We start from the raw sequence: 20,964 nt of genomic DNA, 5'->3' as shown, positions 1-20,964 counted from the left end.
AACATCAATGGCGTACACAAGCTCTAAGAGAGCTCCATTTAAGCCTAGCCTTAGGCTCATTCATGCCAGGTTTAATTCTTATTGAATTATTTATTTGTAACAGTTAATGTTTAAGCAATTATTATTAAATAAATACATTTAATTAGTTAGGTGTTGTTTTGATATTTTTTTATTGTTGTCTTTTAGAATGCATGCACAAGCTTTGACGTTGGCGGTGTTATCCGGTGCGGCGCTGTACCACCATTACGAGAAGAGTGAAGCTGATCACGGCCGTCAAAAATAGAGACTGAGGTCCAAGTGTTACAAGGATAGGCGATGGCCTTTAATCCAACGGAGATGCCGCTACGTTTTAAATCTTAAGTTTACTATTATTTTCTAGAATAATGCACTGGATTCCCTATCTTTGCTTTGTAAATTTTATTACAAATATAATATTAAAAATATATGTTTTCTTTGTACTGGTATTTATCTGTTTCTGAACAATTACAATATAAAGATTAGATTAATTAGTGTTGCAATAAAGAACTAAACCAAATAAAATGAAGATAGTACCGTTTGTTCTAAAAAGCCAGAGGATCTAGTCACGTGTAGCAAAGGGTGAGAGAAAAAAAATAAAATTTGTACAATAAATTCACAAAATTCTGACGCACTCTTGTATGAAATAAACACCATGTTTTTTGAGTGGTCACTAAAGTTAGATGCACCATTAAAGATCCTTACACGAGGTTATACGCACCTAGTTTAACACGTTTTTAAAAATGTATATAACTCAAATTAGATTTCTTTATTGAGTAAATTAATTTTAGGGTCCCTGTATTTTAATGATTTTACTACTTGAGTTAAAAATCAAAAAGTTTAATGTTTTGAGTCACTAACCACTCATTTTATAAAGTTTTGAGTCTCTGTGCTTGAGTCCAAAATCAAAAGTACAAGTGTTAAAAATTGGACTCCAAACGTTATAAATGAGCGGTTAGAGACTCAGAACGTTAAACTTTTTGATTTTGAATTTAAGTGGTTAAATTCACTAAAACACGACTCAAACAGTAATTTACTCTTATATAATAAATCTAGTTTGAGTTATATAGATTTTTAAATCTAGTTTGAGTTATGGCAATGATGGTTGGCATAACTCATAAGCTGCACCACTTAACCGGGCCATCGATCTTTTTCTCTTTTCAGGCTCACGTTAGACCGGTCTTTGACTCTGAGGATACTTAAGTCCATTTGTACATGTCGGGCTTAATAGGCTTTTTCTAACTTTTGTTGGACCGGTAGTAGGCCCAAGTGTGTGTAACCACTTTCAAGTTAGTAGCTGTGCATATAAGTCTACATCTACAACCTAATCATTCGTTAGACCAAAGTCAAACTTCTACATCATGGCTTCTTTTGGGCTTTTTTCTACATCATGGGTTCTTTTGTGCCTTTTTACATCATGGCTTTTTTGGGCTTTGGCAGTTAAGTATATTTCCAATTGTAATTACATCTTTTATCCACCATGTCTAAATTTTGAAAAACCTCTCATATGTCATTCCTTATATCTATTATACTCAATTAAATAATACTTTTATTTTTTATTTTTTACACTCACACCCACCCATGAAACATTTAATGCGACACGTATGAAGAATGGACATGAGTCTTTATATTTGGAGATTCACTTTAGCATCTCTATTTTTTTCTCTGTTTTAGATAATGAGATGCACGAATGATTTAGATAGTTTTTTATTTATCATTCTTTGTATTTTTCTCTAATCTTTAACTATAGAGTATGGGATAAAGACTCCAATATAACTATGTAAGTGCTTTAATGATACAACGTTAGTTGTGAAATCTCAATTCAATTAGCTCGTAATCAAACATGTGTCATCATCAACGGTTTCCGATTTACGTTGTTTGATTTTTGAAACACTGGCTATAGGCTATGCCTATAGTACGTAGTTTTCCTTCCAATGAAAATCAGAGGAAAATCATGGTGCACCATACGTTACGCGAGTCGTGACGATGGTAGGTTATTGGGACCTATCCATATAATTTATAATTAAGTAAAAGGAATCTTATAGTTGGTCTAATGATTTTAGGGGATTGTTTGAAGTGGACAGGCTGTATTAATTTATATGTTGAAATGAGTAATTAAAGACGTGGTTAGCTTACCACATGTTTGCTGGTACAAGGCTGGGATGTCACTCATTTCCATTTCCTATCCTTTTTTAGTTTCTCTTCTCTAACCACTCCATTCATATGGACCCTCCCTACCCCTATTGACCATTCTACCCTCTACCAAATATTATTCCCTTTGTGTTTAGCATCCTATTTTTTTGTTTCTAATTTATAAATAAACGTTTATACTTTGAGTTTATTTATCAAAAAGTTCTAATTTTATGAGTTTTGACATTTTAAAATTTAATTTGTAACTCTAAATATTATTCACATCAAATATTAATCTTAAATACTTATATAATGGTACCCTAATTGTTTTTATAGTTGTCTCAATGTGGCGGCATAAAATTCTTTGAACATAGAGTTGTATTCGCAGTAAAGTATTTTTTTGGTATCGTAAGCTCTATCGAGTGCTGGTACCAGAACGAACCGAATCGACACTGACCGAAAGCCCGCCGTAAAGCACGAGAGAATCTTAGTAGTTTATGTTTAAGTATTACATCCAAAGATAAATTACTAGAAGAAATACATAAAACAAAACTTATAGCCATGCAAACTTAGTTAAATGGAATTCTAATCGGCTAGCCTTATACTAGAAGGGTTGTAATGTAATTCCACTGCATGGACTTTCTCCACAGTATATAGAAATATATAAGCAAAAGTAGGAAACATATATGAGAGAAACTGAAAAAGGTACCTTTTAGGAAGATAGCCTTGAATTTCCAATAGGGAAATATTAACTAATTATTATGTAATATTTAATTAATTCATGCTTATAACTAAAGCAATTTTTTAATTGCTTCCTTTTGTAGTTTCTTTCATATATAACTTCAAAAAGCATCCTACAACACATCATCTCTTAAACAATACTTCATCTTCTTCCTCTTCTCCATTATATTATCATTCCGTTTTGTTCTTCATTTATTTTTTCATATCAAAATCTCAATTTGAGAGTTTATTCGAATAATGGATTGCTCGATATGTAGCGCCATGCCGTATAATTTGAGGCCTCCTAGGAACACCATATGCGTCGCTTGTTATGAAGGTGCGAAAAGCATTATCGCCATGACAAACAAGATTGATGATCATAAGATTTCTGGAAAATATTCTAATGATCCTTCGGTTCCTAATTCTTCCAAGGTAATTAACATGTTATCCAAAGTTTTATTATCATTTTAATAATGCATTAGGAATCTTAAGTTTGTTCTAACTAATTTATGTCAATGATTTTTTTTACTATTAAATTAAACTAAATTCTTTATTAGCAATAAGCATGCAAGGTAGAAAAATTATGAAATATTCTTGATCATTGACTTAAAAAAGTAAAAAAACAACCCTTCTTGAAAAATTATGAAATATTCTTGATCATTGACTTAATAGTTTGCATCAGTTAACCACTTGGGGTGTCCCAGTGGCCAGCCTCACCCGCCTCTTTCCAGAGGACCCGGGTTCGAATCCTGGTAGGTACACCCTCTAGGCTTTCGCTTCTGGTTGGGTAGTAACAGACAGACAGCTATGGGCCAAAGTTAGCTTGTGGAGTGAGATCACTTCAGCGGTTGGGAGGACCGTGCAATATCCCCCCCCCCCTCCCTAGTTTGCATCAGTTTAATTTATATGTTATGTGACATTTTTAAACACAATACTTATGATATTGTCTTTATGTAAATGAGTAAATCCCTTTTTGGGATTGCCTTTTTATGGGTACTATATATCCATCATTATTATAAGTTATAACAACTTACTTGATCAGAAAGTAAGAAAATTAGTTGGCAAAAAACTAAAGAAAATCATGAAAATTTTCAGGGTTTCATGAGTTCTTTAAAATGGTTAAAGGAGATGAAGAAGATGGAAGAAGAAATGAACCAAAAGTTGGTATTTTTAAGTGGTTTCAAAGCTGCATTTAGAGATCAAATTCATACAGACATTCTTATCAAACCTGGTGATGATGCTCCCTCCATACCTGCACATAGAGCCTTACTGGTACTATCTTTAACTTTAAGAAAATCTAAAATATTTAAAAAATCTTTAAGAGAAAATTATGAAAATAGCCAAGACCAGGGTTGAATTACGAAAATAGCCACCTCATGCGTCCTTGGAGTGGCGCATCACGGATTCAAATGCGCGGGATGCGTCTGGAAACAATGGGATGCGTCTTTGGAGCGAAACCCAATAGAAAATGGACACGTGACAGCAGACTCCTCCAAGGGGTCAGGCAGACTCTTCCAAGGGGTCAGACAGACTCTTCCAAAGGGTCAGACAGACTCTTCCAAGGGGTCAGGCCTGACGCCTTGGATCTCACACTCGGAGGAGTCTGCTTGACTCATTGGAGGAGTCTGCCTGACCCCTTGGAAGAGTCTGTCTGACCCCTTGGAGGAGTTTGCCGCCAGTGTCCATTTTCTATTGGGTTTCGCTCCAAAGATGCATCCCATTGTTTCCAGACGCACCCCGCGCATTTGAATCCGTGATGCGCCACTCCAAGGACGCATGAGGTGGCTATTTTCGTAAGTCAACCCTGGTCTTTGGCTATTTTCGTAATTTTCTCAATCTTTAATGAATATTCTAAAATGATTTTGCAAGCATAACACAAAAACATATTTAAAAATGGTATTATAAATTTATAATATATAATATATAATTTTTTCTTTAATTTGCAATGCAGGCAACAAGGTCTAACATATTTAAAAACATGCTAGACTCTGATGGATGTAAAGCGGCACCAAATGACAGTATTACCCTCCCTGAACTAAGCCATGAAGAAGTCGAATCTTTACTGGAGTTCTTATACAGCGGCGATTTGGCTAAAGAAAAACTGGATAAACATTTGTATTCGTTATCAATAGCAGCAGACAAGTATGAGATCCAGTTTTTACAAAAATTCTGCGAAAACCGAATGCTTGAGATCCTTAGCACGAGTAACGCGCTTGATATTTTAGAGATTTCGGATACTATTTGTAACCGAAACCTCAAGGAGACTGCATTGAGTTTTGTTGTTAAGAACATGGAGGATATAGTTTTTGCAGCTAAATTTGATGTGTTTGCGCTCAAGAATCCACATTTGACTGTTCAAATTACAAGGGCGTCCTTTTTGGAAATAAAAAATCGAAGATGTGATGTCTGAGTTGCAAGTCGAGACATGCATTTCTACATATTTATCGTTACAAGAACCGACTATCTTATTTTGTTTATATAATAGTCAATAGAGTTACCATACCTGAGTGTAAATCCACACGAAATAAATAAAAGTCTATTTTTTTTATAGGACAAAATGAGAATCTCATGCGTTACTTGTGGAGTCAACAATTCATGACACGACCCGTTAACACAATATGATATGTACGATACAATCCGATAACACGACATGAAGTTAAGCGGGTTAGGGTTAGTTAAATGGGTTCAGTTGATAAACCGGTCACGTATCAGTGACATGGTTAAAATCGTGTCTAAGCGGGTTCAACATGCCTAACCCGTTTATGATACGTATCACACATTTAACTTATCGCGTTAAATGTAACGGGTTAGTTGATAATTTCCAATAACTCACATTTGGGCCTCCAATATTTACATTTTAAAGATTGTTGGGCCCAAGAGCATACCCACACCCATACTAAGAGTAAGGGGCACTTGGCCCCGGGAAAGAAAATATTAGTGTTAATTTTAGGCAAAATTCATGATCACCTCTCTTAAAAGTTTGATTTCCATGAAAAAAAAAATTCTTGGGTTCGCTATTTAGGCCAACGATTAATTGATAATTTCCAATAACCAACACTACATACTTGGTGGTTAATTGAATTCGTTATCTTTAATTTAATAACTAATAACATTCTTATGATATACAACAAATTAACTAGATCTTAACATTGTTATTTATGATATATAACAAACTAACTAGATCTTCATTCTTCATTAAAAATATACGACAAAAACATCAACTCAAATATTACTAGTCTACTACTAGGAACTTATCATGTTCTAAAGTTTATATTTGTATTTGTTGGTTACGCGACTAATTTTGATTATTTTTCTAATTATCTTGTTAGGTGGTTATTCATAGTATCATTATTATTTTGTTCAAAACCAAAGTTACACAATAGAAAAAAAATGACTAATATATTTTAGAGTAACACCAAAATCAAAATGTATGAGATTCACAATGACCGAGTTATCATTCTTATTGCCTTATTGCCGCATTTGTTGACATTTCCGTTGTTGACAATCTACCTGTCTCGAGGACTAGTCTCGTATATTTGTCATCATCGTCTTAGACGAAAAGTTATAGTATGAGAGACGACGCCTATAATCTTGCATTACTTGCAGGTCGTTTGAGTTGCTGGAAAGATAAAGTAAATGATAACTTAGTAGAATATGAAACTCTTCCCACATAATAATACAGCTAAAGATCTAAATCAACGCATTATGAATTTGTGTTGCATGTTACAAATTATGTAATGTACATCATCTTATAAAGAGGATGTGAGGGTTGGTGGGTACTCATTATCCTTTTGAGGTGTTAGTACTAACAAGGGATTTAAATAAGAGAGTTTATGAACACCATTATTAGATTGTAGTGGAGACCAACCAATAACTCTTTTTAATGTCTATGGTGTACATGAGTTTGACATAACAAAAAATATTGAGCCCTTATTTTTGTGCGCGCTATTGTGTTATCTTAGTCGGCAAAGATTCATTATATAAGATAAACATTTGCTAAACAATCATCAATGTTGATTTGATTATCTTTGCAATAGGGATGAGCAAATGGTACCCGGTACCGGTACCGAATTTACCGAATCGGGTACATTTTCGATACCGGTTCGGTAGTGATCCTGTACGATACCGATATTTACCCTCAAATACCGATACCGAACCGTACCGGGTATATTCGGTACCGGTACCTACTTTTGGGATTTTCGGTACCGGTACCGAGCTCATCCCTACTTTGCAACTGTTGTATTTGAAACACAATCTCCACTCATCAACATAAGAATTGTATATTTACACTTAATTATTTTTTGCTTCTGCAAATTTAGTAGGGTATTTGACCTGTGTTTAGCAGACTATTATCATATCACATACGAGTGTTAAACATTTGTTAAAAGGAAATATTTAATTCATATGTTTATTTATTGGGTTATTTGTTACTAGGCTCATTATTGAGTGGGCCTGTTTTAACTGGGCTTGATATAAGAGTTTGGACATGTAGTTTATTAAGTTGTTAGGTTTGTTGAAACGGTTGTTTAAGTATGGCAGGTTGGTTAAAGTTCAAGGGGCTAGATGCAAAATTTGAGGGACTCCGATCATCTCTTCGCATACATTTGGATTGATGTGTAAATATTGAAGCTGGATGTATAAAAGGCATCTATATTGCGCAGATGTTCAGTTCACCCAATTTACACTCTCATATTTTCTCTCTGATTCTCCAACGAATCTAGGGTTTCTTGTAGTTGTTTCTTTATCTTTGATTTACTATGAAATATAAATTCTTTTTATTGATATGTTCAACGTTAAGAACAGAACTCCAAAGGAGTTGCGCAACTGGACTGTTAAATTTGGATACAGGATTAGAGAGACAATACAAACAGGATTCACAAATTCCTTCTAAATTGTCGTGCGAATTAATAAAACCACAAGGCTTAAGGAATAGAGTAAATTGCCATTTTAGTCCATGAGGTTTGTCCTAAATTGTCGTTTTAGTTTAAATAGTTTTTTTCTCCTCTAGGTCCCTGAGTTTTCCATTTTTTTTGTTGTTTTGATCACATTGCCTAACTCTGTCTAAAAAGCTGGATATAACCAGGGGTATTTTTGGCATAACAAAAAAAAGTTTATGAATTGCCATTTTCATCCAAAACCATTTTTATAATTGTTTTCTTTTAATCATTTTTATTAAAATATACTAAAATCTCACCTCACCCCTACACCGCCTTCCGTATCATTCTTCTCCGGCAACCCACCCTACCCCATCCAATGATCTGCTATTTTTCCGTCGACTCCTTCAAATCAAAAGCCACAACATACAAACTTAAAAGTACCATCAATATTCACTACCACTATAAAACTCAATTGAAAATCACGAAAACAAACCAATTCAAATCACATACACACACACACACACTAGGGGTGCAAATGAGCCGAGCGGCTCACGAGCTACTCGAGATCGGCTCGAGAAAAAGCTCGAAATGAGCCGAGCTTGAGCCTCAAAACAAAGCTCGTTTGCATATCGAGCCCGAGCTCGAGCCTCACATGTGAAGCTCGTTAGGCTCGTCAAGCCTTAGTGTAAACGAGCCGAGTCGAGCCGAGTTTATTTAAACTTGTTTACAAGCCGACCTCGAACCTAAAAATAAGTTTATTTAGTAAACGAGCCCGAGCCCGAGCTTTACTTATCGAGCTCGCAAGCCTAAAAAGTCTATTATTTATATTATTTTTATTTAATATACTAATTAATAGATAATAAAGGAGCCGAGCCCGAGCCGAGCTTGATAAAATACAAACGAGCCGAGCTCGAGCTTTGAAAACAAAGCTTGAATTGAGCCCGAGTTCTCATAAGTTAATCGAGTTCGAGCTCGAGCCTGGCCGAGCTCGGGCTCGGCTCGTTTGCACCCCTAACACACACACACACACTAATTTGGCCGTCGAACCTTTGTCTCACCATCGCCCTCTCGACCTTCATCACCCACTCGAAATAACAGAAGAACCCTAGCCGCCATTGATTTTTTTAGTCGAACCGGATCTGAAATAGTGGTGCTTGTCGGCTAGATCTGATGTTGTAGGTTTGATGGTGGTGTAATAGTGAATTTTCGGCCGGGGTTCGAGGGTTTGGTGTTATGGGTGTGAATCAATGTTGATGGGTGTGATGGTGGTGTGTCACACGTTAGGTGGTGGATGGTAGTGTAGTGATGGAGTGTCAGACGGTGGAGTGGTTATGGTGACGATGGTGGATAACGGTGGTTGGTGGTTGGTGGTTGTAGGTTTTGGCCGTGGAGGTAGGTGGTGGATATGTAGGTGACTGTGGTGGAGGTGGTAACCGGTGTTGGTTGTGGTGGGGTGGTTGTCACGGTGGTGACTGGTGCTAATGGCGGCGACGGAGTTATGTGCTGGTGTTAAAGTTTTCTAAGGAGATAAATATATGGAGAGTGTGATTGTATTCTATGAGTGTGTACGTATATATATTAATATGTATATAGGGTAAGGTTCATGCGAGAACCACCTTTATTGCGAGAACCGCGAGAACCAATGTGAACACAGCCTAAAATAGCTAAAAAAACATAAAAACCCTAAAAAATCCTAACCCCACACCCCCCCCCCCAAAAAAAAAAACCTAACCCCCCCCCCCCCCTCAAGCTAAAATGCTAAAAACTAAACCCCCAAAAAACCTAAAAAAAATAAAAAAAAAATCTAATTTTTTTAATATTTTTATGTTAAAATTAGTAGCGATTTTTTTATAAAAAATATTAAAAAAAAATTTGTGTGTTTTTAGCTATTTTTAGGCATTTTTGGTTGTGTTCACATTGGTTCTCGCAATAAAGGGTGGTTCCTAACGGATCTTTATCCTATGGATATATATAAATATAATTAAAAGAAAAAAATTATAAAAATGGTTTTGGATGAAAATGGCAATTCAGAAACTTTTTTTTGTTAATGCCAAAAATACCCCTGGTTATAAAAGGTTTTTAGACTAAGTTAGGCAATGTGATCAAAATGACAAAAAATGGAAAACTCAGGGACCCAGAGGAGAAAAAAAAACCATTTGGACTAAAACAACAATTTGGAACAAACCTCAGGGACTAAAATGACAATTTAGTCTAAGAAATATAAATACTAAAAACAATCTAATTATACTAGAACTCCTATTCTTACTTATACTTGTCTCTTAACAATTAGACACTAATCAGATCTAATACTAAAATAATTCAAATAATAATTAAATACATTTAATTACTATATTTTACTCGTTTAGTCCTTCGACTATAGATCTTCTTCCAGACCACCCTTTGCGATCAATCGAACCTCTCTGTTGATGTTGTAATTTTATCACCCCTCTCAACATCAACTTCCATAAGTCTCCCTCTTAATGTTGACTTATTCTGCCTTGATGTACCACACCATCTTCGGTAAACACATGACGTCCATTAATATCTTCATTAGGCACACTGCCATTATCATCCTTGGTTACACCAACATTACCGGTATTAATACTACTTAATCCAGTAGTCACAACACCACTTCATCTTGAAGAACCTAAGCGATACACGCTTTAACCTTGGACAAAAACAACCTTTTCATCTGGATTCGATCGGTAGGCACGGACTATGTTGTCACACCCTGGCTTTTGCGGAAGCGTGGGTTTAATTTGGTGTGACTTCTTAATACCATAGCAACAATCATAACAATATTATATGAAATAAAACACATGATGATCATCCATTCATTAAATTTAAAGTTACCACAACATCATTGTTTAAAAGTGTCGACACATAAAACAAGTTACAACATGACATAATTAAAACGTGTTCATACGACACAACAAAAGACTTAAATAAAACATGGTTTAAGGACATGTAACCCGTCCAGGTAAGGGTTACACCTCCTAAACCTGGATGACATCATTATTCCCTACGCAGCTTGACACGATTGCACACTTCGCCAGATCCATTAATTTCCTGAAATACATGCAGTTTGAAAAATCAACAAAAGTTGAGCGAATTCATGTAAAAGTGAGTATGTATAAACCTTTCAAGTATGAATAAAAGTCCCTGGTATGTAGCAATAAGGAAAAAGAGATCACCAATGGGTTGCAAAGCCACTGGTATGTGTGAAAAGGTGTAGGAAAACTCAAACCTAGCATATTTGTTATCGGGCTTCGGCTGTAAGACACAGTCACCCCTATGGGCCGCCCCGGCCTCACGGGTGTGGGCTCGCTGCACCCAAATAGATCTATCACTTTTGTGTCCCTCGGTCCTAACAACAAGGATTAATGGCCTTAAGTGTTATACCCACCCTTCACATGATCTAGTAGTAAAAACCCTCCCTACGCTAACCATACCATGTAAATAAATGTCTGTAATAGTTGTCGCATGTATTTCACCCCCGAAGTATAAAACTGAAAACGGTAAAGAGAAAAGGGGGACATGAACTCATAGAAGTGCGTCTCCTGAAATAGAATCGTCAATCCAACTCGGTCTGCTACGCGACGACCGACACGTACTAATGCCTATTAGACGGATGGGCCGTGCCTTGGCTTAGGGTTTAGTGTTTTGAATTGCGTTACTTTGATATTATCCCAAGCTTATGACTACTTGTTAAAATAATAATAATTATTTTAACTTAACTTTTGTTTTTAGGAAAAATAGTTAGGCAACTATTTCGTATCCGCACTTCTCAAGTATTTTATATGTGTATTTCCTTCCCAAGGATGGGGGTATTTATACATGCACATTTGTAATTCCGGAAAAATATATTTTAAGTCCCACTTAGAAAAATATATTTAAATTATTTGCCTAAAACATCTTAATTCAAAATATATATATTTTTCCTAAAAATATTATATATTACTTCATAGATTTTCCAAAATAATATTTTACCAAAAATTATACATGTAAAAGTATTTTTCTGAAACATTACATAAGTTACGTTTTAGCGTTTCGTATTGAAATAATAATTGCGTAACTTAAATATTTATTTCGTGAGAGTTTTGGTATTATTTTGGAGTCGTAATTTCATGGTATATAATAGTTATATTATTTTATTCTAAAAATAATATATCTAGTGCACAGAATAAACAAACAATCACACAAGAGTTTTAGTATGAAATATATATTTTAAATATATATTTATCAAATTTTATTTACGAAAATCAACCTCCGGCACTTAGTATTTTTGTAATAAAAATCATGGCGAAGTTTATTTTGAAAACAAGGTTAAAAATATAATTGTAAACACTTGCTAGAAAAATATTTTCTAAGTGTTGGATTTTTAGGAAAATTTCGCCAGAGTTTCCTTTGTAAATGGAGGTGTCCATGCTTACTAGCATATCATTTTCTTTTCAATAATCCATTCAAACAATTCTTAATCAACAACATACAATTTCTATTCACCAACTTGTCAAAAACAAGCATAAACTATAATCTTATGAACTTGAAAATTTATAAAAGTATGTAGTAACTTACTAGCATACTTTGTAAGTCTTGTTATCTTTAAAAAATGTAATTAGTTCCTTAAAAATTTCATTTTCAAAGAGTTTGAATGTTCACAACTTCTAGTCATATTTTCCAAAAAATGTTTCTTTGTGAAATTTTCTTATTACACAAGTGTTTCTACACTTGTTTATCCACTAAAAATGTGTTAAGTTTATGTAAGATCCAAGTTTTAGCAAACTCATACTTTTCACTTGGTTCTTTCGAAAAACCACTCATGGATCTTTAGATCTATAAGATTATAACCTACTTTGCTCTTTATTTTTCAAGAAATCACCCATTTATTCAAGTTCATAGTATCATCCACAACATTCTTACTTTCTCATCTTGCTAGATCATGTTTTTAATCATGATCTAGCAAGACCATATGATGATCTATATCATTTCTACTAGCAAACAATAATCAACAAGCATCACAACACATGAATATCATGATTTCTTAACCATTTTAACACTACTTCATCACAAAGTTAGTTTATGTTCAAGACTTTGTTTATGGTTCTTTAGAGTTCTTATCATTTTGATCTTTAAACATCATTCACCACCTAAACAACATGTAAAATGCAAGGATCTAAGTTCTTACCACTAGCTCAAGGCTAGGGAAGTTCAAGTGTAGAAAAGTGGTGGTTAAAAGAAGATAAGAGAGGTCCTTGAGCTTCCGAACACACCAAGCTTGTTTGTATGATCACTAACACCTTTGGATGTATGTGGGTTGCATGAAATGAACTTGATGATGATGATGGTGGTGTGTGTGGTTTTGGCCGATCAAGAGAAGAGAGGAAGAGAGAGTTGTTTGAATGTGTTGTGATGGTGGTGATGAGTGTAGTCATGTTCCTTTGGTCATTCTTATAATCTCCCAACTCATCTTTGTCTAAAGGATACTATGTTTCAAGAGTACATAGCATATCCAATTAAATAATCAAGAAAATCATGGGGTGGTGAGTCCCCATGTAACCGTCCCGGGGGGGGGGGGTGGTTGGTTGAGTTTCAATGGGTGGTTACTGGTTTAGTTAGTTTTCAAATGTTTAGTTAGTGTGTTATGGTGTGTTAAGTAATATATAGTGTGTTAGGGTGTTCGGGGACCCTAACTAGCTTAGAAAAATAAAAACAATGCGTTTGGCAATATTTTTGTGTTTCGGGTAATGTCCGGTTGTTCGGTTGGGTGTTGTTCCGTTAATGTGCTTAATTAATCCGTAATGTGTCTTTTATAATACTTTTTGTGTCACAATTAATTCCCGACACTTTGGAAAGTATACAGGACCATTTTGTCAAGTTTTTGCACATTACTAGCATAATTAAATGCTGAATTTTGTTATTAAGTGCAAAATTCTGTATTTAGAGTGTGTTTTAGGCACTTCCCGGCACTATAACTATCACCTAGTGACGCAGTTTTATGATCCTCACTTCCCTACACTCCCTACTAGTGTAGTACCCTGTCTCTGGCTCATACTGGCCTCAAAAACATTGTCTGTCTAGGTGCTGGCATTGTCAGCATGTTTTTCTGGGTTATCCGCTCTGCGTGCTATCTGTGCTTTGTGCATTAAGTTTATCACTAAAGTTTGTGTGTAATAAATGGAGTGACAGTATGAAATGTGATGCATATGTATGTATGTAAAAGAAATCAGAAAGCGGTTTAATCACAGTTGAAATCAAGCACAGTTATTAAGCACAAATTAAATATTAATTAAGTGTACGGATACCTGTGATTGTGAGGGTTGCCACATATGTGACCCTTTTGACCGGACTTCAAGAGACCCTCAAACGATTTTCAAGTAGCCCTCGAACTATCCTTCAAATTCACTTCGATCGAACCATTGCACTTGACCAATAACATAACCCGATCAACTGGAAGAAGGGATAACTTGTCAACTGACTTTAACCGAATTGGATCAAAGGGTTCACCAAGATCTATTCGAGATCTTTTACCACTGCCTTTGAGCAAGTCTTCTTCTTTTGTTCAAGTTACTACCCGACACGCGAAGATTACACCGACACACGGTGATGGCACATCATCGTTGAAACCTTCAAAATCAAACACTAGTTTTCAGTAAGTTCGTACTGATCGATCTTGAAAATTGAGAGAACCTTATCCGAGAGAACTTTTGACCGAGAGAAGGGTAAACAATTCCGACAACCTTCAACTCAATGAACACCGAAACTAAGTTGATACACAACCTAGATGGAACCTTTGGCTGATCAATTACGACAACCACATGATTTGTCTTTCGGTCGCCAAACGAATCCCTAAGCCTCTCCTCGCTCTTCCGTTTCTTCCGCGACACGTCCGTTTGTTTTTCTGCCAAAAACAATCGAACTTCCCGCTGCGACTTTCCTTCTTTACGTGAAAGAGTCAAACTTCCCCCTACGATTTTCCTTCTTGACGAGAAAGAGTCTATGATAAATAAAACATGATCAAACCTGGGATAAATCTCCCAAAATCATCCGAAAATCAATTACATGTTCTTGGGCCGTATATAACAGCTGATGTATGGCCGCTCCGTTGAGTTTCGATTCCCTCAATGATGGACTCGATGTAATTCTCTAGCCATGTTAGTGATACCAAAAACAAATCCAGCAATCAATATCTTGAGCCATTATTTTATTTGCTTTGGTCCTTGAAAATTAATTTAGCACTATCGAACTCATATATGGACATACTGTTTTCTTTTCTTTTAATTGCAACCAATCAAACTCTATGATCTTCCTTGGCTCCTCCCAACGCAAGAAAACTCCACTTTTTATTCTTTGCTTTTACGACCGTTTCACCTCCGTCGCAATTGTAATTAGACGCCCAAGAATTACGTTCACTAGAAAGCGACATATACCTCTTTTTTCTTCTTGCTCTTTAAGCACTCCTGGGTTCACCGTCGTTGCAGCCCCTCGAGGGGCTGCTCATCCTTCTCGAAAAACGACTCTCAAAACTGTGGCTTTGATACCACTTGTTAAATTTAGGTACAGGATCAGAGAGACAATACAAGCGGGATGCACAAATTCCTTCTATTAATTGTTGTGTGAATTAATAAAACCACAAGACTTAAGAAATATAAATACTAGAAACAATCTAATTTTACTATGACTCCTATTCTTACTTAGGCTAAAGGGTGTGGGGGTCATGGTTGGGACATGATTCGGCACGTAGGAAGATGAATGGAAGACCATACCACCTTCTTTCCTAATCCACCATGGTTTGCATGGATTAAACCATGACAACCATGTTCCTCCTTTCCATTTTCAAGTAATCATTTCCTTTTTCTTTAGACAACGATGAATTAAAATAATACGGGAATAGTGGTTTGGATCATGACCACACCCTTAGGTAGTGGTTTTGGATTGTAGATCAGAGGTGCGTGACATGACACTGACGTGGAGGGTCATGGTGGTCATGAGGGTCATGACCACACCCTATCTTATCTCTAAACAATTAGACACTAATCAAATCTAATACTAAAACAATTCAAATAATAATTAAATACATTTAATTAATATTCTACTCGTTTAGTCCTTCGACTATAGATCTTCTCCAGACCACACCTTTGCGATCAATCGAACCTCTCTGTTGATGTTATAATTTTATCATGGACTATAATCATGCTTCATGCATACCAACTTCACAAACAAATCATGCTTGATGCATACCAAGTTCATAAAGAAGAACAAAGAAATTACGCTTGATGCATACCAAGTTCATAAAGGAAATACTGGTATTGAAGAAGCAAAGGAGCACATTTTTTTATTCTCTACATGTACAAGTCTTTCGCATTGCGTGGGGAGTTGAATACTAGTTACAATAATATTAACAACAATGATAATATTAACTATTTTTATAATTATTTTTATGAATGACAAGGATATTCTATTAGTTTATTTTAATATTAAAATAATAATAACAACAATGATAATATTAATTATTATTATAATTATTTTTATGAATGACAAGGGTATTCTAATAGTTTATTTTAATATTACAATAATAATAACAACAACAACGATAATATTAATTATTATTATTATAATTATTTTGTGAATGACAAACTCACCAGTTGAGGGGCTTATTATTGACTTTCAAAAACTGGGGTTATTAAGTATGATTATTAAGTCATTGACCAAAGTAATATACAAATGACAATAGGCTGACAGAGAAAAATAAAAAGCCAACGAGTTTTCTTTTAACCAGAGCCTTGATTTAGCATCTTCTAAAAGACCTTAAATCTTCAACACTAGCTGGTAATAATGCTCTGGTCATTACTCTCTAAATTAGCAGTAATCATAGTTGTTGCTCTTGTCATACATATGACTGGAGCCGTCTATGGTTCTAGTGCTGCTTCAGACCAACTTGCATTACTGGAAATTAAAGCAAAGATTACACTTGATCCTCAAGGTGCTTTGACATCATGGAATGATTCCCTTCCTTTTTGCCAGTGGAGAGGAGTGACATGTGGTCGCCGCCACCGAAGAGTCACAATGTTGGATCTACAAGACTTGGGTTTGGTAGGCTCTTTATCTCCTTATATTGGTAACATGAGTTTCCTCAGCTACATTAACCTTGGCAGCAACCAACTTCATGGAAGCATCCCTCCTGAGATAGGTCATTTATACCGGTTACGGTCAGTATACCTTTTCAACAATTCATTCACGGGGGAAATCCCGGCCAACATCTTTAACTGCTCAAAGCTATCATTCATCAAATTACAATATAATAAGCTATCCGGCAAAATTCCAAATGCTTTTAGTTCTAAGTCGATGATAACTGTGTTACACTTACACACAAATCACCTCACCGGCGGTATTCCACCAATGATAGGCAATCTCACATCTCTTGAGGAACTCAGTCTAGCTTACAATCAGCTAGAAGGGAGCATTCCTGATTCCTTTAATCAACTAAAAAACTTGAGAAAAATAGGTGTGGGAGCGAATGGCCTCGTTGGTGCCTTCCCTTCGTTTATGTTTAACCTTTCCATGTTAGAAATTCTAAGTTTCTCAGAAAATCAACTTCAAGGCAGTCTACCCTCCAACTTATGTTTGAGTCAGCCCCATCTCACGTGGATAGGATTTGGGTCTAATCACTTCAATGGATTCCTTCCACCGTCAATATCAAATTGTTCAGAGTTGGAAGTCCTTGCTTTGCCTAATAATTACTTGAAGGGCGAAATAGCTGTTGATTTTGGAAGACTACAACATCTTAATAAACTATCTCTTGCTGCCAACAAGTTTGGAAGCAAGGATCGCGATGACATGAATTTCTTTTCTTCTTTGTCCAACTGTAGCAATTTGGAAATTGTGGACCTTTTCAGAAACCAATTAGGAGGGGTGCTGCCAAATTCACTGGGGAATTTCTCATCCAAACTGTCTTACCTAGCGTTGAACAGTAACCACCTCTCAGGTAGCATCCCTTCATCTATAGGCAATTTGTTAGGCCTAACCACATTTTTTTCAAGTGCAAACAACTTCACAGGCTTGATTCCTGAAAGCATTGGCAAGCTTCAACACTTGCAAATACTGTATCTTGACAACAACCATTTCTTTGGGGTTATTCCAAGATCTATAGGAAACTTGTCACTTTTAAATAAAGTAGCATTAGCTGGAAACAGTTTGGAAGGCAGTATACCCTCCACTATTAAGAGTTGGAAACAAGTCATAGCTTTGGACCTTCATGGAAATAAACTAAGTGGGAGTGTACCCAAAGAGCTATTCCAACTGACCTCACTTTCCATAGCGCTAGATCTGAGTCAAAACAATTTGTCCGGAGTGCTTCCACAAGAGATTAGCAATCTTAAACTCTTGGGAACACTTGATTTTTCTATGAATCGTTTCACAGGTGAACTTCCAAGTAGTTTAAGCAGTTGCGTCAGTCTTGAAAACCTAAACCTTTCTAGTAATCTCTTTTATGGATCAATGCCGGAATCATTTATTTCGTTGAAAGCCCTCGAATATGTTGACTTGTCGCGCAATAACTTTTCTGGACACATTTCAACGTATTTGCAACAAATTCCCTTGAAGCAACTTAATATTTCGTATAATAACTTTGAGGGTGAGGTACCTGTTAAAGGTGTTTTCACCAACACAGGTGCAATATCAGTCATTGGGAACACAAGACTCTGCGGGGGAATAGCAGACCTTCACCTACCCAAATGCACAAGCACAGCTAGCAACCCCAAAGGACGAACTCGAAAGCTTTCTGTGCGTGTTATTGTAGCAGTTTCACTATGTTCCACTGTTGCAGGTTTAGCTCTCTTGTCCTTTGTCTTGTTTTACTGTGGTATAAAAAAGAAGAGAGATGAACCACCAGAAGCAAGATTGACTGAATCTATTGAGAAGATATCATATGGAAGACTTTTTAAAGCAACAGAAGGGTTCTCTACCAAAAATCTGATTGGTACAGGCAGTTTTTCTTCGGTTTACAAAGGAGTTTTTGATGAAAATGGCTTCACTATGGCAATCAAAGTACTAAACCTTCAACGTCGAGGAGGTTTTAAGAGCTTTATGGCTGAGTGTGAGGCATTGAGAAACATTCGTCACCGCAACCTGGTGAAGGTCATAACTGCTTGCTCAAGTGTCGATTTCCAAGGAAATGATTTCAAAGCTTTGGTGTACGATTTCATGCCAAATGGGAGTCTGGATAGCTGGTTGTATTCCGTAGACCGTACGCTGGATCTTGTTCAAAGAATCAGTATCATCAAAGAAGTGGCTTTTGCTCTTGATTATCTCCATTGTCGTTGTGGAAATGTTATTGTTCATTGTGACTTGAAGCCGAGCAATATTTTACTGGATGCGGATATGGTTGCTCATGTTGGAGATTTTGGGCTTGCGAAAATACTTTTCCTTAAAGAAGGTCCTAATGCAAACGCGAGTAGCTCAAGTTTTATAAGAGGAACCATTGGTTATGCACCTCCAGGTAATTTATTAATAGTCAATTAGACTGTTTTTCATTATACAATACAATTCACTCTAATTAAACAAGTTGCAGAATATGGGCTTGGAAATGAAGTGTCAACCAGTGGGGACATATATAGCTATGGGATCTTATTGTTAGAGATGTTGACAGGAAAAAAACCTGTTGATCCAATGTTTGAAGGAGGCCTAGGCCTGCATTCCTATGCTAGGAGTGCCTTGGCTGAAGGTTTGGTTCTTCAGATTGTGGATCCAATGCTTCTAAGTAAGGACGTCAACGAAAATAGTTTGATTTCACTTGTAAAAATCGGTGTGCAATGCTCTTATGAGTCTCCACAAGATCGAATGGATATTGGGACTGTTATTCACGAGCTCTTCGGGACAACATTTGCAAGTAGATCTTGACTTGTTAAATACCCACTATGCAAATGGTGCGACCCAAAAAGCTAGCTAGTTTGTTGTTTAATAAACAATACTTGCTTTCATCCATCTGAATCAATAAACGAGTTATAATGTTTTATTATTATTATTATTATTATTATTATTATTATTATTATTATTATTTTTTTTTTTTTTGCAAATTGAGAAAGAATTTGGGCTTTTATATAGTATTAATCATATCTAATATCTTACAGTTTTAAAATCTATTATTTTCATTGCAAACATGAAAATCCTACATTGACACCCGCATCTCTTGGACTTGCTAAATGAACCAATAAAGGTTGATTAAAAGTTATTTTGAACTAAGAGTTCCAAAGAAGAAATTGAGTTGAGGTGTCTTCTATTTATTCACATTTGAACATAAAACAGAAATAAAGTCTATCACTGTGAATTAGTAAACAGAGAATTCAAAAATTAATTGTAATTAGAACTACCTGGATCAACATTAAATGGAACTATATACAAAATGAAAATTCTTTGTCATGTACATATCATTTTTTTTTGGTAAAAATATAAATATTTTATAAACTATGCATCATCCCACACGAAAAAGGGCAATTAGAAAGCAATGGCAGGTAGATGGGCAACAAGTTGCGCCGCCACCCCCTTTTGAATAGAAAAACCAATTCTACTAAATACAAAGTTTGAAACCTTTAGCGACGAAGAATTACTATTAACGACTTTTTGAGCCCGATTCAAAAGTCGCACAGCGTCAGGAGCGAGACCACCAAAGGTATCAAACGCAAATGGGACAAACATATGTTGATTCTCCAGGCAGGCTTTCTCATGTTTTGCCACTTTGCTCGCCTCTGCCTTGAGCACCGCTTGCTCTACGACAAAGCCCTTGTCCTTGAGCCCGACAAGGGGGAGACTCCAGTTAGATCTACACAAGCGTGTTTCCCCCCTTCCCATCCAAACACAAGGATGTCCGCCGGGTGTAAATGGACCTCCCCTCTAATGGGTCAGTCATGAAATTTGAAATTTACTGAAGCCTCCTTTTTGGCAGAGATCCCGGCCCGCTTAAGAACATCACATAACACATCTCTCACCCAATCATGCCGATATTTAATTTAAACCCTGGTAGCTCTTTACAGTGGATCGCGTACTCGCCGAAAGAATCCAAACACGCTTTGTGGCATACCGGACATGGCTCATCAACTGGGAACAAAGGAATCATCAATCGGTATCTAAGGATAGCACGGTATTCCACAGCCGACATGTGTTGCCCCAAGCCTTCAATAGGTGCGACAGACAGAAAATCCTGAGCATGTGGGGCACTTAGACATTCAAA

The 20,964-nt window shown here is 36.1% G+C and overlaps 2 protein-coding genes across 2 annotated transcripts; both read left to right on the top strand.

Moving 5' to 3' along the window:
* The first annotated feature begins 3,047 nt into the window (after nucleotides 1-3,047).
* On the top strand, nucleotides 3,048-5,413 carry LOC110904943 (BTB/POZ domain-containing protein At3g56230). Its single transcript, XM_022150805.2, has 3 exons — nucleotides 3,048-3,297; nucleotides 3,961-4,137; nucleotides 4,817-5,413. The coding sequence occupies exons 1-3, from the start codon at nucleotides 3,124-3,126 to the stop codon at nucleotides 5,273-5,275; spliced, it is 810 nt and encodes a 269-aa protein (XP_022006497.1). The 5' UTR covers nucleotides 3,048-3,123; the 3' UTR covers nucleotides 5,276-5,413.
* An 11,201-nt stretch (nucleotides 5,414-16,614) lies between these two features.
* LOC110904942 (putative receptor-like protein kinase At3g47110) lies at nucleotides 16,615-19,758 on the top strand. Its single transcript, XM_022150804.2, has 2 exons — nucleotides 16,615-19,236; nucleotides 19,309-19,758. Exons 1-2 carry the CDS (start codon nucleotides 16,635-16,637, stop codon nucleotides 19,635-19,637), a joined length of 2,931 nt encoding a protein of 976 aa, XP_022006496.2. The 5' UTR covers nucleotides 16,615-16,634; the 3' UTR covers nucleotides 19,638-19,758.
* Nucleotides 19,759-20,964: the final 1,206 nt, after the last annotated feature.

This window comes from Helianthus annuus, chromosome 14, assembly GCF_002127325.2.
Source record: "Helianthus annuus cultivar XRQ/B chromosome 14, HanXRQr2.0-SUNRISE, whole genome shotgun sequence".
Taxonomy (NCBI): Eukaryota; Viridiplantae; Streptophyta; class Magnoliopsida; order Asterales; family Asteraceae; genus Helianthus; species Helianthus annuus.
Note: the sequence above shows the minus strand (reverse complement) of the source record. Positions and strands in the feature narration are given on the sequence as shown.